This window comes from Panthera pardus, unplaced genomic scaffold, assembly GCF_024362965.1.
Source record: "Panthera pardus isolate Hobbes unplaced genomic scaffold, ASM2436296v1 HiC_scaffold_8, whole genome shotgun sequence".
In the NCBI taxonomy this organism is placed as follows: Eukaryota; Metazoa; Chordata; class Mammalia; order Carnivora; family Felidae; genus Panthera; species Panthera pardus.
Window position 1 is genome coordinate 91,711,297 of NW_026527013.1, and position 22,363 is coordinate 91,733,659.

Below are 22,363 nucleotides of genomic sequence, written 5' to 3' on the forward strand. Positions count from 1 at the left end.
AGAGTAGAAAGTAGTTTCTTCCAAGGAGGAATATATGGTGGAAGAGAGAGCACTGTACGACTTTATTGCAGTTGTACAATAAGTGGGCAATACTTTCTTGCCCACTTTTTAGTTTTTTAAAGCAGATTCTCAAAATGAATGTGACTTAATACAATCCTATTTTCTTTTTGCTTCCTTTTTTTTAGTGGTGGGCATGTGAAGCTTGAGGAAGATGTAGATCTTGGCTATGTGGAAGATGGGACACCTTGTGGTCCCCAAATGATGTGCTTAGAACACAGGTGTCTTCCTGTGGCTTCCTTCAACTTTAGTACTTGCTTAAGCAATAAAGAAGGCACTGTTTGTTCAGGAAATGGAGTAAGTATTCAGTACCTTGCCATAGGGAAACTCCTCTATTCTTTTGTAACACAGAAATAGACATGACCTCTCCCTCTCTCTCTGCCCCTTCCCTGCTCATGCTCTGTCTCTCTGTCTCAAAAATAAATAAAAACATTAAAAAAAAATTAAAAAAAAAAAAGGGGGCGCCTGGGTGGCTCAGTCAGTTGAGCGTCTGACTTCAGCTCAGGTCATGATCTCACAGTCTGTGAGTTCGAGCCCCATATCGAGCTCTGGGCTGATGGCTCAGAGCCTGGAGCCTGCTTCCGATTCTGTGTCTCCCTCTCTCTCTTCCCCTTCCCTGCTCATGCTCTGTCTCTCTCTGTCTTAAAAATAAATAAAAACATTAAAAAAAAAATTAAAAAAAAAAAAAAGAAATAGACATGACCCTAACCTGTTTATTTTGTAAAAATGGAAAATATGCTTATCCGTGTTTCTAGCTGGCATGTAAACAGTTATTTGGTCATAGTCACTGGAATATTTTCTCTTGCGTAATCTGTGCAAGCCTGGGAATAAGAAAAAGTATAGTTTTCCTAACCAAATTCTTCTGTTTTTCTTTCTTATCATGTTAATGTGATCTCATATAATAGAAGTATAATGGCCAGTTTTCTACAAGTGATCTGGGAGACAAATTTTAATAAACTGTAATGGGGTTTTTTAAAAAGGGTGTAAAAGGGAATATCATTGGCCACAGTATTTAACAATTCGTATTGTCCAGGCACTAAGCAATTAGAACAGATCATAAGTACCTGTTGTGGCCACACCGAGTGTGTATCAGCTGAGGATAACTCCTCGAAATGAAAACTGAATAATTCAGGGAAGTGTTTATCAACAAATGAATAGAAATAATGGCATTGTATAAAATACTAAATTTTATTCTTTCTGTCATATATCTATCTGATAATGTTAGTCCTAGATAACAAAATTTGTAGCTTAGATAAACATGCTCTATTAGTGACTATAGTTTTCTCATTTTCAGTTAGGAATTCCTATACTAATAAAATAATTTTCACTTCTTTTTCTTTTGGCATGTACTATGATTTTCTTTCTACCCTCACCAGATTCTTTGCTTGAACTGGTCATAATATCCAGTTGAGGTGAAGGATCCCTGTCCTGAAATTGTCAGTCTTTAATCCTGGTCATTCCACATAGATCCCCAGGAATGTGCCAAGAAGTTTCTTAGGGAGGTATTACTAGTAACTTTTTGCCAAAGGATAGGAATTCTTACACCAAATGAAAATAGAGAAGGCATGTGGTAAGTAGTTCTGCTCCTATAGATGAGTCTAATAAGTCTTCTTTCTTTAATAAGTAAGAAAATGTTAGCGGAAATGCTTTTTGGGGGATAGGGCAAAAGCATTGAAATTATTTCTTGTTCATTCATGCTAATGATAACAATGTCTTCTTCATCTAGAATTCCTGACATTATGTTTGGAAGAAAGAAACGTTTGTATTAGATAATTGGCAAATGCTTGTATTTCTGCTTAGTTTATAAGTCTCCCTCCTATAAAATTTTTTTAAATAAAAAAATAAAAACCTCCCTCCTATAAAATTTAAGTTAATGAAATTCAAAACAGTAATTTCATTGGTTTCTTTTTGGACTGTAAACTCATTTCCCCTGTTAAAATTCATTTTTCCCTTTGGGTCTAACTGCTGATCTCTAGAAAATATTATTTTGGGTACTTGAGTGAGAAATAAGGTAATTAGTATGAAGAAGAAAGTACCAATAATTTTTCAGTACCATCAAATTCTAGGCATATAACAATTAGAAATCACTCTTTAGTTTTCATGCCATTGTATCAGAGAGTTGACGTTTCCTCTTGATTGATTTTGGATTTCAGGTTTGCAGTAATGAGCTGAAGTGTGTGTGTAACAGACACTGGGTGGGTGCAGACTGCAGCACTTACTTCCCTCACAATGAGGACTCCAAGACTGGCATTACTCTGTCTGGCAATGGTAGGTACTGGATTTGGTGCCATTACATCGTTTTATGCATAACTAAAGGAAACTCTTCAGACAGTTTCATTTAGATTATAATTCAACTATAAAACACAACTGGGATCTACAATATGAAGTTGATATTTTCCATTAACTTGTAATCATGTGTAATATTGAATATAACTTAGTCTACTGATTGAGCCTCATCTTGTCCTACATGAGACTGAGATTTTTCAAGTATTCTATTTTTGGGAGCTGACAACAAAACCCTAGAAGTTAAGTGAAAAAGCAGTAGTCCTCTTTCTGAACTGTCTGAATTTAAGGGAAGAATTTTATATTTGGGGACTGAATACGTAGGAAAAAAAAACAGTTGAAGAATTGAGTTTTAAATATCTTGTTGACTTTAATGTGTGTTTTTTTCTTACGTTTATTTATTTATTTTGAGAGACAGAAAGAGAAGAAAGCAAGCATGAGCAGGGGATGGGTAGAGAGAGAGAGGGTGAGAGAGAATCCCAAACAGGCTCTGGGTTATCCGTGCAGGGCCTGAGGTGGGTGGGGCTCAATCTCACGAATCATGAGATCATGACCTGAGCCGAAACCAAGAGTCGGATGCTTAACAGACTGAGCCACCCAGGTGCCCCGACTTTAATATTTTTCATTATAGAATCTCATCTGTATTCAACCCGAGTTCTGTAGCCTGAACTGTAGGTAATTCTAGAAGTAGTAACCTTAGCCAAGGTGCCTGGAAGGGGATTAAGGACATGGATAATAAACAACAGGTGCAGATCTAAAAGCTAGAATGGTCCAACTGGAGAAGTAGAAATTAAATGCAGATAGTTGAAAGAACGCATACTTTGCAAGGAGAGGTCCCCTTTTAAACTATTTTATTATTTTTCATGATTGAGTGTTCTACATACAGAAGTTCTCAAATTCTGAAGTCCATTCACTTCCAAAGGATGAGAAAAAAGAAGTATGTTCATTGTAATCATCCAGACAGGTTAAAATGCTTAGCCAAGATGACTTTAGCAAGGAAAGTGAAAGAATTAAGATTCTGGTATCCTCAGCCTTAGCAATGGTAATGTGGAGCTTCTTTTCAGCAGTTAAAGCAGAGATGTGGCTATTCAGATCCATGGATTTAAGTGACTTGTCAAAAGTCTTACCATTACTTAGAAATAACCAGGCTGGCATCCAAGTTTATTGATCCCTGTTAAAAATCACTGGAAGAAAAGGAAGAGAATACAGACATGCCAGGCCTTACAGTGGGAAAACCCCACTGACCCAGAAGGTCCTCTGCATCCACCCATCTCACAGAGGACCTGGGCAGGGTGGAGTCTGCCAGTTTCCTCAGATGCCCTGCTCCCGAAATGATTTACTGAGGGCTCCCAGACAAGGAGGCTGCCACTTCTGTCATGGGGATTTGCCATCTGCTCTGTTGCACATGATCACTGATGGTTGACATCTAGAAGGATGCTTCATGAGTGCAGCAGACAAAAAGAGATCTGAGCTGCTCTGAGTGAAACAGATCTGGGTGATTGAAATGTGTGGTGCAGATCATTATCAGCAAAACAGCCAGGCCTCTGATCAGTCTTTTCTGCTCTTGGGCTGTCACTTGAGCATTTTGACCAAGGCTTTGGCTTACTGGGCCACTCACACCACCATGATCTCCCCTATGGATTACATCTCTGCCTATCTGACAGCAGGTGGTGACACAACAGTGCCATTACTGAGTCCTGAGAGTCAGCCCAGTCTTGGCCCTCTGCCAGTCTGCTGCTGCCTCACTCTCATGCCTGACCAGCACTGATCTCCTGCTCACTACACTCTATCTTTGGTTTTTCCTTCTCTAGGATGCCAGCCATTGTTACAAAGACTGGGAACTACAAGCCCGGTGCTTGTATTATCTGTATCACCTAAGCACTGATTGTATAACTCTGTAGACATGTTTTCTCTCTTAAGGAGCTTATATATGAGTGACAGTGTATCACATGTACAAGTGGGAGCAATAAGAACTTTGCATAAGTTGTCAAGATGGAGTGACATGGGGGCACCCAGGTGGCTCATTCAGTTAAACATCCGACTCTTGATTTTGGCTCAGGTCATGATCTCACAGTTCATGGGTTTGAGTCCTGCTTTGGGCTCTGCGCTGACAGTGCTTAGAACCTGCTTGGGATTTTCTTTCTCTCTGCCACTGCCCCACTCATGTTCTCTCTTCTCTCTTCTATGTGCTGTCTCTCTCTCTCAAAATAAATAAACTTGAAAAAAAAAAAAGATGGAGAGACAAAGACTGTAACATCTCTGGAATTCCTGAGGAAGAGGTCAGAGTAAAAAAGAACATGAATTTCTACAAGTTCTTGTCCAGAGAGTGCTATGGCAATATAGTAGGGTCACCCTTACCCTCCCTTTTTTTCAGTCTTTACTCTTCTTGTAGTTCATTGACCTCATCTTATTTTTGAGAAAATTACATGGAAAATAAAACTGCAGAACGCACTGGGACAAGAATTAAAAGAGAATGTAAGCCAAGAATTATTTTTTAAAAAACACTTGATGGGGATTGCTAAGTAATGGTTGATTTTTTTATCCTTTTAAAAAACACCCATTTTTTTACTCCACAGTATGTACAAATACCAAATCATTATGCTGTACAACTGAAACCACTACAACAGCGTATCAATTGTAGGTCAAAAACATTAAATGAAAAAAAATATTCTCTAACATTGAGACTGGTAAAAGAAAACAATACCCACTTTTTAAAACAAATAATTTTGTTAGTGTCATGATTCCAAATATGGAGAATAAAGTTCCTGAAAGAACTTTGTATCAAAATTTCAATTACATACACTTGATCTTCATTGTTTTCTTTTTTCCCTGTAGGTGTTGCTGGTACCAATATCATAATAGGCATAATCGCTGGCACTATCTTGGTGCTGGCCCTCATATTAGGAATAACTGCATGGGGTTATAAGTAAGTGAAATGTCTCAGTATTGTTACTATCAAAATATACTTTAAAACATTTTGTTTAAGTGAATTAAACATCTAGAAAGTTTTGTAGCATTTTCAGTGAAAATCATTCTGGCTGAACATGCAATCAGTGATTATTCTTGGCATGATTAGAGGTAATCATGATTTATTATTCTTGAAAATAGATTTTGAAATAACTGCCTTCTATTCTCAAAGTAAAGAATATTGTTTTAAAAACCATGGTGTGAAGTGAAATCAATCTAAATCGTGTCTTAAACTAAGGCTGTGTGGATTGGCTATTTAGTGACACAGGTTCTCTTGACTTAAACCCATATCCAAAAATCTAGGCAAGATAGTTATGTAGGGAGCATAGTGCTTTACTAACCACCCCAGTGATAACATCAATATTGACAAGAACAGCAGCAGCACATCTGTTGGCTGCGTACTTGGTATGGCCTTGCATCCTGCTGAGGACAAAACCTCTTTATCTTCATAGGCAGTATGAAGGAGATACTATTATTTGTTAATATTGGGTTTTTGTGTGTGAAGAAAATACTGTTCAGAGATTATTTTATTTGTTCAAATTAAAATTCAGCTTTAAGTTACAACTTTTACAATCTAATTCCTTTTTTAGTGTTTATTGTTGAGAGAGAGCGTGAGTGGGGAGGGGCATAGAGAGAGGGAGACACAGAATCTGAAGCAGGCTTCAGTCTCCACACTGTCAGCGTAGAGCCCAACATGGGGTTTGAACCCACGAATCGTGAGATCATGACCTGAGCTGAAGTCAGATGCTTAACCTACTGAGCCACCCGGGTACCCCTACAACCTAATTCTTAAGCTTCCAAGTTCAATTTACAAGTTTTTAGTTCTTATATATAATTTTTAAAAAGTTATAAATTATATAACTTTTGAATCCTGCATCTCGTTGAACATTTAGCTGAGTAAATGACTTCAAAAATTCCAAACTTATTTGTATATTTAATATGTTCAACTTCCTTTTAAAGTACATCTTATGATGTAAAAAATTTCCTTAGTATTCAAGTAAATTATTTAAATTTAATAAATTGACACTTAAATATGGTGAACCTTAAGTTATGTTTAATATTTCAACTTAAAATCCTAGTTCTACTGATCTCTGATGATGATGTCTCAGCACCCCGGGCCAACGGGGCTTCTCCCTTTTGAAGGGCCTGCAATTTTTTCTAGGCATTCTGGCCATTACCGCGTTTTAGCACCTTTTCACCCTCATAGACCAAACTTAGTTCACTGAAAGACTTGGGTATTAGAATAGTTTAGGCTTCCAAATTACCCCAAGCTTTTCAGTAGGCTAGGCACTATATAATTATGTGCTATTACTATTATTATTACCTGACATAGTCTTAAATCAGTTGAGTTAAAGGAAATTTCTTTAAAAGCGTACATGGCTGTTGCTCTTTCCGAGGTCAAAACTCTGAAAGAGTTTCTTTGATGGAAACCATTTAACTTACTGCCACAATAAAGTTCATATGCTAAAGGCATTAAAATATAGAAGGCATTTGTGGAAGGCTATATTAACAAGCAACCCAGACAGCATAGTATATAGTTCAGCACAGCATAGTAAATACAGCCTAGACCAGTGAAGGAGGGCACAGCACAGTAGGAATGCTTTGCCTTGATTAAATGAGAACCTAGCTCTGTACCGGCTCATACATGCTTACTACCTATGGGCCTTTTTGATGTGCAGGCCATCAGGTATATTGCATACTTATATTTGCACGAGCTGATTTCAGCATAACATTAGAAGTTGTAAAATCCCATGTTTGAAAGGAAGGCTTTTCTGTGTATTTGTTGTTTGATCTTGCCTCACACCTCAGGTGAATCAGCCCCATCTTGGAGTAACACTGTTTCCTCAACTTCCCTGATTTAAGACCTATGTGGCAATTGTCATCAGAAGCTTTGCATTCTTGAAGTAGCTCAGGGGTTTCATTGGTCATGGGAAAAGGGGAAAGCAAAATTATTAGTTCTATTGTGTGCAGTTTTCTGCCACCTACTGATGCAAATTGGTATTTCATGTTTTCGCAATCTTGGAAAAAAATTACTTTTCAGAAAATATGAAATCTAAACTTCTCCTATTGCTAATGAAATTACCTTTGCTTTAATAATTAGAATTAAAATACTTATTTCTTTATATCATTTCTTATTTTTATGAAATTCTTTTGAGATTTCACTGTTTTTTTCCATTTCTGAATATTTGTACTTTGCATATTCACTAAGGAAAAATACCAATCTTATTCATACAACAGTATCCTCTTCATAAATAGTTTGAACATAAACGATGGAAGTTTTAATGCTACTAAACTTATTCAGAATATGTTTAAGAGTAGAAAGAGAATGTCTAAGTTTTAATATAGGAATTAAATTCATGAATTTCATATTCTATTTGAAATTCAAAGATGGATGTAGGACGTGGGAATTCATTTCCTCATTAATCCTTCCAATTAAACTTTCTACCCCTTCTCCAAGACTTGGAGTGAAGGAATGGCAGGAATAGGCAATGAGCAATACTCACTTGGAACTGATAGACCACTCACGTAATCACACTGAGGCAATAAAATTAAAACAAACTGAATAGAAAAATTCTGGAGCTTATTCTCTCCCCCACTATCCAGTGGTTTGAAGAATGAAAAATCATAAGTAACAAATTGGAACTTTTACTCTCATGAGCTCATCATTAAACCAAGATACTTGGGGTGCCTAGGTGGCTCAGTCGGCTAAGCATCTGACTTTAGTTCAGGTCATGATCTCACGGTTCATGAGTTCGAGCCCCGCATTGGTCTCTGTGCTGACAGCTCAGAATCTGGAGCCTGCTTTGGATTCTGTGTCTCCCTCTCTCTCTGTTCCTCTGCCACTCATGCTCTGTCTCTCTCTGCTTCCAAAAAATAAGTAAACATTAAAAATTTTTTTAAAAAAGCCAATATACGTATTGGACTAGATAGGCAGAGGAAGGTGCTACAAATGAAAGCAATATGGAAACATGCTTGATCTAGGAGGAAGGAGCCCACTACTCAGTTGCTTGGCCTTTCTAACTTGTCTTCAAAATACTAAAACTTAATTAGGTCATGATAGAAAGTTAAAAATTAACTCTTTTGAGTTCTGGTGTCTTAACTACTATACCATCTAGGACACATTTTTAAGATCATGTGTTTTAAAACTCATGTAATTTTGTTTTAGTGAAAAACAGAGACTAAACTTTGAACAAAGTATTTCCAGTGTACAGTTTCAGTAAGTAGTGGTAAATTAGAAGGTCCATAACAGCTGTGAATTAACTCACTCTAATATTTTACATACATGATGACATAAAATGTTCTAGGGTCCAGTTATGTTCTCCTATTTGAAATTCTTAGGAAGAGCTTTAGTTTGCAGGTATAGATTCCAAAAGGAATGAATTATGATTTTTATTTCTATGGAAGCACAGTTAATTTATATAAGTAAGTTGAGTAAGATTGACTTTAGAGCATTACTAAATGTTAAATATGGTACAATTGATATTGAGAAGACGGTTATTTTTCTAATAACTGAAGCTTATTTATGCTTTTAAAAATAGTTATTTGAAAATATTGTCACTAATCCATTGGTATCATTTCTAAAGATGAAGTGAGGAGTGTGTGTGTGTGTGTGTGTGTGTGTGTAAGAGAGAGACTGTATTCCTCATTTTAGTTCTGCAATTCAAAATCCTTTGTAGAGACCTTTCGATGAGTGTTAGAGCTTTTATGTTTAGTGCTCTCTCTGAATGTACTTCCATAGGTAACTAATTCTTTTTTTCCCCCCTTTTCTTCTTGTCCATGAAAAGAAATTATCGAGAACAGAGGTATGTGATGAGAATAACCTGAACATATAACTGAAAAGCTTAAATCCTGTTAGCATCCTTGGAATTTATACATGCAGTTATAAATCAGGTTGACTTTGTTTTTGTGTTGAAATGATAAAGCAATCTTGTTTTTCATGACCTTGAAATGATAATTTTAATAATGGTGCTGAGGAATGTATTACTTTAAAATAGACCTATTGTTTAATTTTAATGGTTCTTTCATCCAACAATACTACAGTAATAGCAGTTACTTGTATTACCTTTATAGTAATATGTGTGGAATTGAATTTTTTTCCATCTAAAACAAACTTCCTCTATGTTAAGGAACCACTTGTGTTTACATTAATTAATTGGCTTTTCTTCATCTTTTAAACAATCTTATTGCCTAGTACTTTATAAAGGAATTTATTTGTTATTTGTTACTGTTGTTATATTAGTAACTTCCATTCATAAATGATAACATTTCTGTGGGCACTGTGTTGGGTTCAGGAGAATGTCCTAGTACTTAATGGGCCTGATTATCTCTGCCTAAGAAAATATTTTTGTACTGATTAGGTAATTGCCTAGGTAAAGAAATGATTTGCATTATTAGAATCTCAGATTGTCTAGTGTACTTTTTTTATAAATATAAAAGCCCATAAAGTCAGGTACCCCTATTCATCATAACCTTAAAATCTGTGTTTAGCTAACAGCATAAAAAGAGATACAAAGCATTCATGTAGTTTTATAAACATGTCTATTTTTTCTAAATCTAAATTAGTCCATATTGAGATATCTCCTTCACTTTTCACATTAAAAAAATTATTAATGTTCTTAGCTGTTGATACAAAAAATTATTTATTTATTAATAAAAATTTTTAATGTTTATTTATTTTTGAGAGAGAGAGAGAGAGAGAGACAGAGCGCAAGCAGGGGAGGGGCAGAGACAGAGGGAGACACAGAGTCCGAAGAAGGCTCCAGGCTCTGAGCTGTCAGCACAGAGCTGGAAGCGAGGCTCAAATCCCCTGACCACGAGATAGTGACCTAAGCTGAAGTTGGACGCTTAACTTACTGAGCCACCCAGGCGCCCCAATAAAAACATTTAAATATCCTGGAAATAGATGAGCCAGACCAGGTCTTGCACATCACATAGTACTAGTTTTGTGCTCAAGATATCTGTGCAGGTTCCTACATAACTCTCCCCACTGTTCCATTAAATGTCAGAGGCAGATTGGAAATAAGAAGTAATAAACGTGATAACACCTTTTCACTCCCCAACCAGATTTCATTTTTTCATTCGGTTTCCTTCCATGTTATAATTTAAAATTCCTAGAAGACTTTAGCCATTAGTATAGTCTCTATAAATGTGCTCACAAGGCAGATCTTGGTCAGTTAGCATAGATAATAGAAAATATTCACCTTGCTCTGGGTAACTAACTCATCATTAATGTAAAAGGTAAACCTAAACAAAATTAATTAAGTTTTAAAAACTAGATTTCTTTTTGATATGTTTAAAATTCTAGTGTCTGGAACTACAGGAGAAGAGCTGGAATCATTTAAGCTTTCTGTTGGGTAGAATTTGATCAGTCACACTGAAATCTAAGTTTGGTGGATTTCTCTAATGAAAAATAAAATTAGACTAATAAGATCAAATATTGATGACCCAGGCTCATTTCCATAGTAGCTAAGACTCTAAAGTAATTTAATATTGCTAGCTATATAAGATAGAAAGTGAAATGTCACTACTGTGTAACATAAGCAAACCTAAACCAGTGCTCTAAGACACATTCTCACCAAGAGTATTATCCAGAATTAGGGGATTGCCCACGGTACAAAAAATTATTCATAGGCAAAACTGTGTACCAGTTTCTTATTCTATCTCAATATATGCTTAGGCACAGTTAACATTTTTACATTAAGAATTTTCGTTATGTGTCTGATAAAATTTCATGCCTCCTGGTATTACTGAGTCATCATTTTGTCGATCTGGTTACTTTTTTGGAATCTAGTTCATTATTTTGAGAGCTGTCACATCTTCGACAGATATTTATTTTATGTATTTTGATATGTTTCATCACAAACTTTATTTATTTTTGCCCTGTCCATTGCTAATGAATCTTAGGCCTTGTATAATAATCCTCAAAGTGGAGAAGTAGCAAACAGTGGACTTTAGATCAGCAAGTCGTAAATGTATAAATATCTTCTGAAGGACTTTCCTTTTTGAGAATATTTGTCAATGGTTACAGAGCAGGTGGTAAGGTGAATGGAACAAAGGATGCATTAAGAAATTTATAGTCTCATAAAAATATTGTCAGGGATTCAAATAAAGATGTGTCCAGTTCTAAAAGATGCCAGGAAATAGAAATAAGAATTTTGAGTCATCCTTGCCTTTAAGGTAGGTTTTCCTCTGAGGTTCCATGGTGAGCGGACCAATTGGCAAGAAATCAGAAATCCACTTGCTAGGATGTGGTCTTGGGAAATCATTTAAACTTTCCACAACTTTAAAACCAGATAAAGTTCTTTGTAATCTATAAAGCATTATCGCAAGGGAAGTTATTAGTATGTGGTCTCTGAGGGCATTGTGTTTTTCTGATCTTCAAATAAAGGAGGTGGATGTGGTTATTCTCAAAGAGAAAGGCAGCATTCATGGATATGAATGAGACCCACACATACTGGTTGACCTGGTATAGGTATTCGCGAACATAAAGGTTTGCTTTGACACTAAATGCAAGACCGTATTAAATATGTAGCTAGTTATCAGATTCTTACTAATGATATAATGGCTCAGAAATGCCATTGGGCATAACTTTCAAATTATTGGAGAGGTCAGGCAAGTACTTCTGTGAAGGAGCTTGATAACTTGGCATGATAGGTTTAATAGCAGGTCTGGCAAAAAGATGTGAAGCAAACCCATTGTTTTCTTTTTGTTTACAAATTGCTTAATAAAAAATAGAACCCTATTCTGGGGCACAGTAGAGGCAGAACCCAATACATGAATGATATTACTTTAAATCTGCTGATGTTACCTTGTGAAGGGTAGAACCATGTAACCTAGGAGCCACCGAGAGTTCTTACACATAATGTGGTTGGATAGATGGCTATTGATCTTTTTCTTTAAAATCTTCAGGGAAGAAGACTTCCATAATATTTTCAGTTGATGCTATCACTTACATTTTTAGCATAATTGCTTTAGGATTTAGCAGCTGTATACTTTTTTTTTTTTTAGGTTTTATTTTTAAGCAATCTCTATACCCAGCAGGGGGCTCGAACTCATAACCCCGAGATCAAGAGTCTCAAGCTTCACTAACTGAGCCAACTAGGTGCCCCAGCATCTGTATACTTTGTAACAAGAATTACAAGTTTGAGCTTTAGTTTTCAGATAGGTTTGCAAAGAGCAATAGAATAAGAAAACATTAATCTGAACTTGGATTTATGAGACATCCATAGTGAGCTGAAATATTTTCTTCCTTTGTCTGAAATGAACACACATCATTATAATTAATGTGAAATAGAATAAATAACTAGATCATATCTTCCTGATCTATTCCTTAAGCAGAAACCCCTTTCCCCACTTCTTTTCTCTCTCATCCTTTTTAACCAGTTTATTTTCTGCTTGTGAACCACCCTCCCTCATTTTTTTCAAACCTATCTTAATTTGTTTTTACATTATTATTATTACTATTATTATTATTATTATTATTTCAGTGACATTCATGCATCTGTCAATGTGACTTGGTACACATTACACAATATTTCTTAAAACAGTAAAGTAACAATTCCAATATCAGACAACCCAGGTACCAACAAAACATTGGAGAAATGCTTCCTTCAGCATGAAGGTTAAGACTTACTTTTTCTCATTGTATTCTCATTTTGAGTCTGTGTAAGGATTATTAAATTAAATATTATGGTTCAATGGACCCTTTAAAGAAATACCAGATTTCCCTCATAAGAGGGTTCCTTCTTGAGGAAAAAGAATTTAGTTAAATAAACTTTTATTTTCATTTGGCCATTATTTATAAAAATTCATGCGCATGTCTACAATATTTGCATATAATGTGGGAAACATGAGATAATGTTCCCATTACAAAACTTGGCACTGGTCAGGCCATCTAATGTAGTAATCACTTCTTGATTCAAAATTCCATGAAATGAGCAAAATTTAAGAAGAAAGTCACAAAGACTAGAAAAATACATTCAGTTAAAATTTTTTAAAGAATCAATTAGCTGGTCACTTATGATCTTATGTAACAAATGATGAAATATTATTTCATTGATCATGGGGACCTGATACTCTCTATCTTCACTAAAGTTTAAGCAAGAAGAAATCAGTTTGTTATAATCTGTAATGGATATTGATGAAGGATAAATTTCTGGACAGTGAAGAATGTTAAATATTATTCTTAAGAGATTTAACAAAATTCTTAATTTATAATTAACATTTTTATTCATTTAATATGTGAAGAAAGTTACATGCATTCCTTATGGAATTGTAAGGAGAATGCAGAGTAGCGTCTATATTTTGGAGTCTTCCTAATAGAGGTAGGTAAGAATCTAATCTGCCCATCACGATAAAAACAAGGCCATGCCCCAGAAGTTCATTGTACTTGAACTTCCTTCCAGCCCCTTGACTGAAGCCCACAGTTTATGATATATTTGGCATTTAGGAGTTTTGTGCGTTGTGTGATAGATGACCATGCACTGCAGAGGAATTATGTTGAAGGAGTGTAAAATGTGCACAGTTAAAACAACAACAACAAACCAACAACAAATCTAAGCCCATCCGTCATGAGAGGCAGTCCATTTAAGCCTGCATGATCAGCTAAGTGAGCCCTGGGTAAATGCACAAATGCTAGAACCATGTAAAGAGAAGGTAATTTAGGGGATAGATTAATGGGAAAATTCAAGTGGATTTGGAACTTGTCTTTTTTTAATTTGTAGTGAGTTACATCTCATCAACTTATACAGATGATCATTAAAGGTAATGATGATGAAAAGGATTTAACCATAAGGATTATTATTGGAAATGTGATATTGATGGATGTTCCTTGGCATTCTTTGATAATATTAATATCCAAAAGGAAAGTTTCCTCCCTGAGACGACATACAGAGCTCTGATTTTATTGAGATCATTTTTTTTTTGAGCATTGATAGAATATTTTACTCATAGGAGGCAAGGCAGAAAATGTGATTCCAGAGATTAAAGATCTCTTGAATAAGAATATGTATCATTTGTCCTGTATTACTATATTTTTATAATTTTTTAATGTTTATTTTTGGGAGAGAGGGAGAGAGAGAGAGTGTGTGCACATGAGTAGGGGAAGGGCAGAGAGAGGGAGACACAGAATCCAAAGCAGGCTCCAGGCTTTGAGCTGTCAACACAGGTCTTGATGCAAAGCTTGAACTCACAAGGAGGTTCCAGGCTCTGAGCTGTCAGCACAAAGCCCAACATAAGATCATGACCTGAGCCAAAGCTGGACGCTTAAGTGGCTGAGCCATCCAACCACCTCTGTCTTATTAACACTATGAATATGGGGGAATTGTCTTATTTCTTATCAAAAATTAATGTTTTGTAATATACTGGGAAAAAGAAAAAAGGTTATAATTACCAGCTGAAGTCACGTAAGGGGTTAAAAATATTTTGAAGGAATATGTGTCACAGAGTTATAGGTAAAATTAGTCTTACAATTCTAATGAGAAATTTGACTTTCTTTGAAAGGGAGGATCACATAAATTATTATATGTGCTTCGTATGGGTTGAAAATTTAATTTATGGAGGTGTGTGAGTATATAGGATTGAAAAAATATGAGAGAAGTATTCAGTCATTCCAAAGAGCGAATGATCCAGTATTGTAAACATTTTAAACAGAATGGGAATTAGTACAAGCAAGGCAAATATCTGAAAGTAGCATTTTTTAAAAATAGAATTTAGGGGTGCCTGGGTGGGTGGCTCAGTCGGTTGAGCATCCGACTTCAGCTCAGGGCATGATCTTGCGGTCTGTGAGTTCAAGCCCCGCGTCGGGCTCTGTGCTGACAGCTCAAAGCCTGGAGCCTGCTTCGGATTCTGTCTCCCTCTCTCTCTGCCCCTCCCCCACTCATGCTCTGTCTCTCTGTCAAAAATAAATAAACATTAAAAAAATTTTTTTTTAAATAGAAAAAAAATAAAATAGAATTTAGCATCAGCAAGTAACCAAGGTAAGCATGGTAACTAAGGAAAGACCAAGTAGGAAAAGCAGTTACAAACTGTGGCCTTCGTTGGATACCTTTTTAAGTATATTCTTTTTAAAATTCTCAATCCAGCACCAGTTTGTGGCACCTCCCACAATGATTCTGAATGGAACTGAATCAAGTTTTGGATGCACTTGGCTGTTTGCGGTCCATGCACTGGCTGATGATTGGTTATTGAGATTGAGTGGTCCGTTCTATAGTTTTCTACCCTCCTCCCTTAGGAAAAGTAATAAAAGTCTGTTTTAATCGTAGTTAATTCAAAATCAGAGCAAGTGGGGTCAGTAATAGTACAGAGTAAGTAGATCTTCCTTTGTTGTAATCCTTCTATGGTGGAGACAGAGAACTGAGGTCACCCACCAACTACCTATAAATATCTTCCTATAGTCTCAACAAGAATTGTTTTCAACCCCTTCTTCCTCTTGCTAAATCATCTTCCTTCACATATTCTCCTGTGCAGTTATAGAATTACATTTTTGATTGATGTTTGAATCTCTTTCAGTTTCTTCATATTCCTCTTAAATGAACAGTGAAACTCCAAATTGAACAGATTAATAAGAATTTACTTGGATTAAATTATAGACATGGCTTAGAAATTAATCTGTTATTTGAAGACCAATTAAGGTTACATTATATCACATTTAGAAATCATAAATAGTTTATTCATGACAGTAAAAAAAAACAAAAACAAAACTATGCCTTATGAGAGGCAGGGACTGTCTGTCCCGACATGTCTCCTTCAGCACCATTTATTTATTTATTTATTTATTTATTTATTTATTTATTTATTTATTTTCAGACAAAACTGCAGTTAACATCTTGAAGTATAATAAAGTTACAATGAAAAACCTCATCTTTCCATAGTTTTCCCCTGAAGCAAGGCTTTATTCATCCAGACTGTAAAGACTTAAGCGATTGCATTTCTGACCTTGGCAGTTAGAATGACTAACTTAAACTTGTCACATTTATTAATAATCTTACGTGTTGTTATAGATTTGGTTCATGTAGATCATTACCCCTACCTCTTTTTTTCCTAAAATAATATTTGTATATGTCTGTGTTCATGTGTGTGTCTTGTTTTCTGACTCTGAAATGTTTATTATGCCTTAGACAGTTACCCCAGGGAGATTATGTAAAAAAGCCTGGAGATGGTGACTCTTTTTATAGCGACATTCCTCCCGGAATCAGCACAAACTCAGCATCTAGTTCTAAGAAGAGGTCTGCTTTTCTGTCGCATTTTCAGATTTCTGCCTGTTCCATCACACATTATTCCATTAGTCAGAACATTTCATTATTTTGCAGCAGGTTTGATTACTTCTTCCTTCTTTCTTGAATGTTAACAAATAGTATCCTTTGTTCTTTGATTACTGTGCTTCAAAATGCCATATGCTCAGAACCACTCAAACAAATCAGGCCAGAAATCAAAACAAAACTGAACTAAATGAACAGCAATCCTAAATCTATATAGAAATCATAGGGTTTTTCAATCTTGCTCTTATATGGCTTGAGAAACTATTCATAGTATGTGATAATATTTTAAATGGTGAGCTTTATGTCATGTTTGGTAGTCAAAGAAAAAGGTTACTGTCATGCTTCCGTAAAGCAGTTGTTAAGTTGGTAATATAAGTGTTGCGTTGACTATTTAAAAATTTTAAATATACCAAAGCTAAGCTTGCTGTGAAAAAAAAAAAAAAAAGATCGCTTTTCTGTGAATTGTATATTTGAATATTATGATTTTGCTTTTTATTCCTGGAATGATTATTTCTAGACTTTCTAATTTAGAGTTTGGTTGCCAAATTAATTTAAGTATATTTAAATCTATTTGCCTGAGTTTTATAATAGGACAAATGGGGTTAATATATTATTTATATGTTTTAAACTTCGATCTTATATTCTTTATCCAGGATCTTAAGATGTATAAGACCAGTTAAAATTCTGCATGCTGTATAATTGCTTAATAAAATAAACTGGTAGAAGAAATAAATAGTTGGAATGTTTTAGGAAATTAGACCTCCATTCACATTGAAGAAATCTAAAATATTCCTGTGGAAAAGTTTCTTTAATATTGTTGGTGTAATATATAGAAAAAAAATTTTTTATAGCCCAGTACATTACTTTGGGCACAGTACTTACTTTGTAGACTGAAGTGGAAATTTCTAGTTTGTTTAGAAGAAATGTGATCTCTTCTGGAATTCTAAAGTGAATCATCTGTAAAAATTCTGCAATGGATTTCACTCAGTAAACAATCACAAAGGAGAAAAGAAAGAATCAGTAAATCTGGGAACTCTTCTTTATGTAGAACTATCTTAAGCATGAAGGATTGTTTTTACTCAGATAACATAGCTTAGAGCAAAAGTAAAAATATTAGTTTTTGCACAAGGAGTACAAATCTATAAGATGCCCCCAAATTTTTATTTTTTTTTAACATATTGGGAATTTTTTTGGCTAAGAGAATAAGATCTAAATTCTGCCTGTATATAAATATTTTCTTGGTCACATATTTAATTTTAAATTAAATAAGATGGTAAATAAGCAGAGAAATCAATGTATTCCAGTGGAATTTCTGTTGTCCTTCTGTACAAAATAAGATTCATTCTATAATTAGCAAATTTACATTGCAAAAATCCTAATTTGGGGAATTAATATGTAATAATTGTGCTGAGTTCCATTTATTTTCATTCATCTGTAGAAGATTCCTTTTAAAATGGACGTTTATTAGTGATTAACTGGAATGACGTATGGAAAATATTTTAAGCATAGTGCTATTTTCTAATGTATCTCAAGAACTTAAAATATTGACTTGAATAATTCCCAGATTTTAGAAAAATGGGTTATGACTTTTAAGCATTTAAAAATGGTATCAAATTATGTAACTCTTCCTAAGTATATATAGTTTGTCAAAATACTTTTTTTATGTGGTAGGTGTATGAATTTTGCTTCTGTAGACAGTTTATTTAAGATGGCAGGACACAGATAGCACAAGGGCATCATGGTACATGGGCTTTGTGAGAGATACTTCCAGCATAAACATGTGATTTAGTTCAGTTATTGGACAGTTAACTAACAACACTACATTTTGAGGTGGCCGTATTTGTGGAGAAAATGCCAATTCTCAGAAAACAGTTTTATTGTTTAAAAAAACCTGAATGTTACTTTGGTAAACGTTGACTAGGTTCAGTTGAACAGATCTTAGTGAAATCTCTTGGAAGTCCATGTTCTCATAATATTTGAATGAAAACCATTGCTTTACAGTTAAGAAACATCTATAGTGGGACCCCATTATAACTCTTCTGCTCCAGTTATATAGCTGAAATATGTAGTGAATTTGTTACATGTGGTTGCTGGCAATGTGATTGGCTTGCACTGTGTGCTGATACTTTTCAACTATAAACTATTGTAATGGGGTTCCATTGTATTTGACTTTTCTTACATTGAATGTTGTGTAATTCTGCCTTCTTCATGAAGACTTTCATGTTCTCTTCATTCTTTCATTTCAGATTTTTTTCTTTCTTGATTTATTTAATGCACAGTAGTGCTTAGAGATTTTGCTTACTGATTTTAAAGCATTCACTTGATTGTATTTTTGAACAGTATATATACATTTTCAATTTCAGGTCTAATGGGCTTTCTCATTCTTGGAGTGAAAGGATCCCAGACACAAAACACATTTCAGACATCTGTGAAAATGGACGACCTCGAAGTAACTCTTGGCAAGGTAGAGGGCGGCATTTTGAACAGCTAGTGTGTCTGTTTGCAGAACCCAAATTTTACATTTTGTGGTTCTTGGTTGTAAAGATTTGTTCTTTCCTGTAAGCTCTTTAGCTCTTCTCCCAACAGAGATGAGGGCATTTATTATGAAAGTCCATGTCTTTTTTTCTTGGTTGAGAAATGATGGGATTCACTAGTACCAGGGCTCTGGACAAACTCAGAAGGCTGTATGTGCTATACAGCCCTGTGTTCTGGGTGGGACTGGCTGGGAATATTACCACTTGAAATACTGTGTGATTAAACATATGGCAGTTGTTCATTTATATGCGAATCTAGCCATAAACCATCTTTTTCAGGTAACCTGGGAGGCAACAGAAAGAAAATCAGAGGCAAAAGATTTAGACCTCGGTCTAATTCAACTGAGTAAGTCTACACCTCTAATGGAAAAAGGCATTCCAAGGTCCTATGCAATTAGTGTGAAAAGTTAATTAACGAGATCATCAAAGAACTGTAAACCATGCCTCTGGTCTTGGTTTTGTCTTTTTAATTCCTTTTTGCCGTTTTAAAATTAACCATGGCTTTTCTCTTTTACATAGGCATCTCCGCAACTGTGCCCAAACCAATATTCACTGCTAGCGGGGTTCCCACCCTCGCTGCAGGCTTTTTCCTCCAGTAACCTGCCATTGTGGTGTCTTGGTTCCTTTTGAAGGGAATTTTGATAACATTCCTTTCTTCTCATCACCCGGGGTCCAGCCATTCCAGAGGGGTCACCCTTCCTCTTCCCAGTATTCACACAGCCTAGAAGCATCAGGGGGAAATTCCCACCGTCCTTGAGCATGATACTGCTCCCAGTGTGAAACCACCGCTCCGAGGGCTTCATGGCTGCAATCTAAGCATTCTCTCAGACTAATGGAATACACTTCCCTTTTAAATCTTCCTTCTGAGGACATTTAAAAGGGCACTTACCCAAAACTTGCTCTTTAACGGAATCATTGTCACTAAGTGCAACACTGTCCGTTTTAAATGATAGCCACACATTTTTTTTTTTTAAGTGGGGGGTGGGATCACAAGTTACATTTAAAGTTACTTCTAATGAGGTAAACACCATGCACTGTTTTTGTTTGTTTCTTCACTTAAGAAAGTACAGCAAAAGTAAGCTTCCTCAAACCTGACGTCGAGGAATAAAACACACCCTTGGTATGCTTCTGGAACTTCCTTGCCACCAGGTTTTCATTAACCGTACTTTTTTGACCTACCTAAAGTTTTTTTTTTTTTAACTTATTTCTCACTATAGTGCTAGTTATTGTTTTCAGGATCACTATTGCTTCTTCATGCCTTAATACTTTAAAAATCTGAATAGCAGGTATTTGTTAACTGCTTGTCAGAAACTTATGTTAGCTTTTCCATCATATACCCTGCCTTTTTCAGTCCAGGAATAATAACAGTGCCCTGAAATTTGGACCTTCCTGCTGATGGTATTGTCTTGTAAGTGGCTTGTCAAAGTTTGCTAGAGGACACTTTACCTTAGAAACAAAATATAGGTTTAAGTGATACCATTGCATGGTCCAGAATGGCATCATAGAACTCCATCATAAATAACTAATCTGTTAGAGTTTATCTTAAACATTTCCCAAAGCGCTTGGATGCTTTAGGGCTCATTGTGGATAAACTCTTCTTGGAATGTTGTTTGATTTGTTTTGCATGAGGTCACCTGGTAAGAGCTCCTTAGCTCATCTCAGTTGCTCACGAGAATACAGATAAAACTGTCAAGTGTTCTTCAGAACTTCCTTTGTGTGCTGGTTAGCGTTTTAATGATATTTCCTATAATAAGGCTTTGAAAACTCCCGAGTGGAAATAGATCAACATCATAGTAAAGCTATGTGTTTAGGACCGAAACAGCACTTGGTGTTTAGCAAGATTCATACAATATTTGCTAGTGCAGTCACTTATTTTGAAAAATTTTTCTGTAGAATTCCCGCTCATATCATATGATGAAAATTATAATACTAGATAGCCCTTAATAAATCTCTTGCCTGTGAGATAACGCTATAATATTTAATAAGACGTCATAGTGGAATCACCTTTGTGAGAAAAAGTAGTAATGACTCCCTCAGATTTTTCACTTTCTGCATTTGGGTTACATGACTCATATTAATTAAATGGAACCAAGCCTGTGAAGTTTACCACTATTCTCACATACCTTGTTATATGGGCACTATATACATACATATTTTGTTTTTTCTTAAAAGGAATCCTAATACGTAGCATCTTAGGAATTACATTGACAGTCATTTTTTATACCTTTCCATATTCGTTAAATAATCCCTCTTGCTTCTGATACAACAATATAATTTGTGGGACTATAAGAGGAGCAGAATGACCACAGACAAACATACCTTTTTTTTATTTTTTAGGTTAAAAGGTATCATCAGGTTCATTATTTCCATATCCCCTTTAGTACCCATCATCCCCAGGGATGATAAAACATCAGGACATGAATTAAAGCATTCACCACAAATGCATACCCTACTAATTAACAACATAAAATGTCCTTGTTTATTGTATTGTTTTGACACTCAACGTTTTTGCATCTTCCTCACTGTTGTACATGCTGTGAAAAGAAGGTTTTGGCTTAGACTTTGTATTATATATTGTGTTTTTACAGGAGGGAGCCCCAAGCACCTGAGCCTGGGCACTCCCTCGCCCAGACAGTCCCATCCCAAGGCATAAGCCCAGGGGGCTCTGACAGCCCCCAGACAGGGAGTCTGGATCACAGGTCAGTCTCCACCTGCCCCTTCATTCTGGGCTGCCACTTAATCTCCCTCCTAGTCCCTTCCTTGGCTGAGAACGGGGTCATTTGATCTCTGACTGACCCCCAATGTCTGCTTGGACATGGTCCTGGTCCAGCCAGCACAAGCTAATTTTCCTCTGCCTTTCCATCCTGGAGAACACAAAGAGCTCTCCTACCCTGTCTAACGCATTTTTTTTGCATGTTGCGCTACAAGCCAAGTCAAGCCACATAGGCAGGTTTATAGCGGTTTGATAAACTCTCATTACTTCCACCACCGCCACCTAGAGATGCTAGGAAGCCCACTGTGAAGACACTTTAACGGGCAGATCCCCAGAAGGAACAACCTTTGAGAGCTCTCTTCAGTGACCTCTAGTGAAGTGATCACAGCCTTCTGAGATGCTCCTTGAAATGGAAGAAAAGGTCCATCATGTACAAGCCAAGCCATGTAGCTGTAGGTATCATGGAACAGCCATGGCATCAGTCCTTTGAGCTTCTAAGATTGTCAGTGAAAGGAACACACGTCTCCTCCTGGAAGCTGCCTGTGGGTGAC

The 22,363-nt window shown here is 35.9% G+C and overlaps 1 protein-coding gene across 22 annotated transcripts in view; it reads left to right on the top strand.

The window, feature by feature from the left end:
• Window positions 1–22,363, top strand: part of ADAM22 (ADAM metallopeptidase domain 22) — a 232,640-nt gene that overhangs the window by 195,504 nt on the left and 14,773 nt on the right. For 6 of the 22 annotated variants that reach the window (XM_019443219.2, XM_019443214.2, XM_019443218.2 and 3 more), the window contains 8 exons: window positions 186–354; window positions 2,211–2,325; window positions 5,176–5,266; window positions 9,093–9,110; window positions 16,425–16,619; window positions 18,929–19,029; window positions 19,379–19,445; window positions 21,688–21,798. In XM_019443219.2, the coding sequence (XP_019298764.2) occupies window positions 186–354; window positions 2,211–2,325; window positions 5,176–5,266; window positions 9,093–9,110; window positions 16,425–16,619; window positions 18,929–19,029; window positions 19,379–19,445; window positions 21,688–21,798 (867 nt within the window). Of the gene's footprint in view, window positions 1–185; window positions 355–2,210; window positions 2,326–5,175; window positions 5,267–9,092; window positions 9,111–16,424; window positions 16,620–18,928; window positions 19,030–19,378; window positions 19,446–19,618; window positions 20,508–21,687; window positions 21,799–22,363 lie in introns of all 22 variants that reach the window. The other 16 variants (XM_019443223.2, XM_019443225.2, XM_019443229.2 and 13 more) reach the window with 8 other exon arrangements.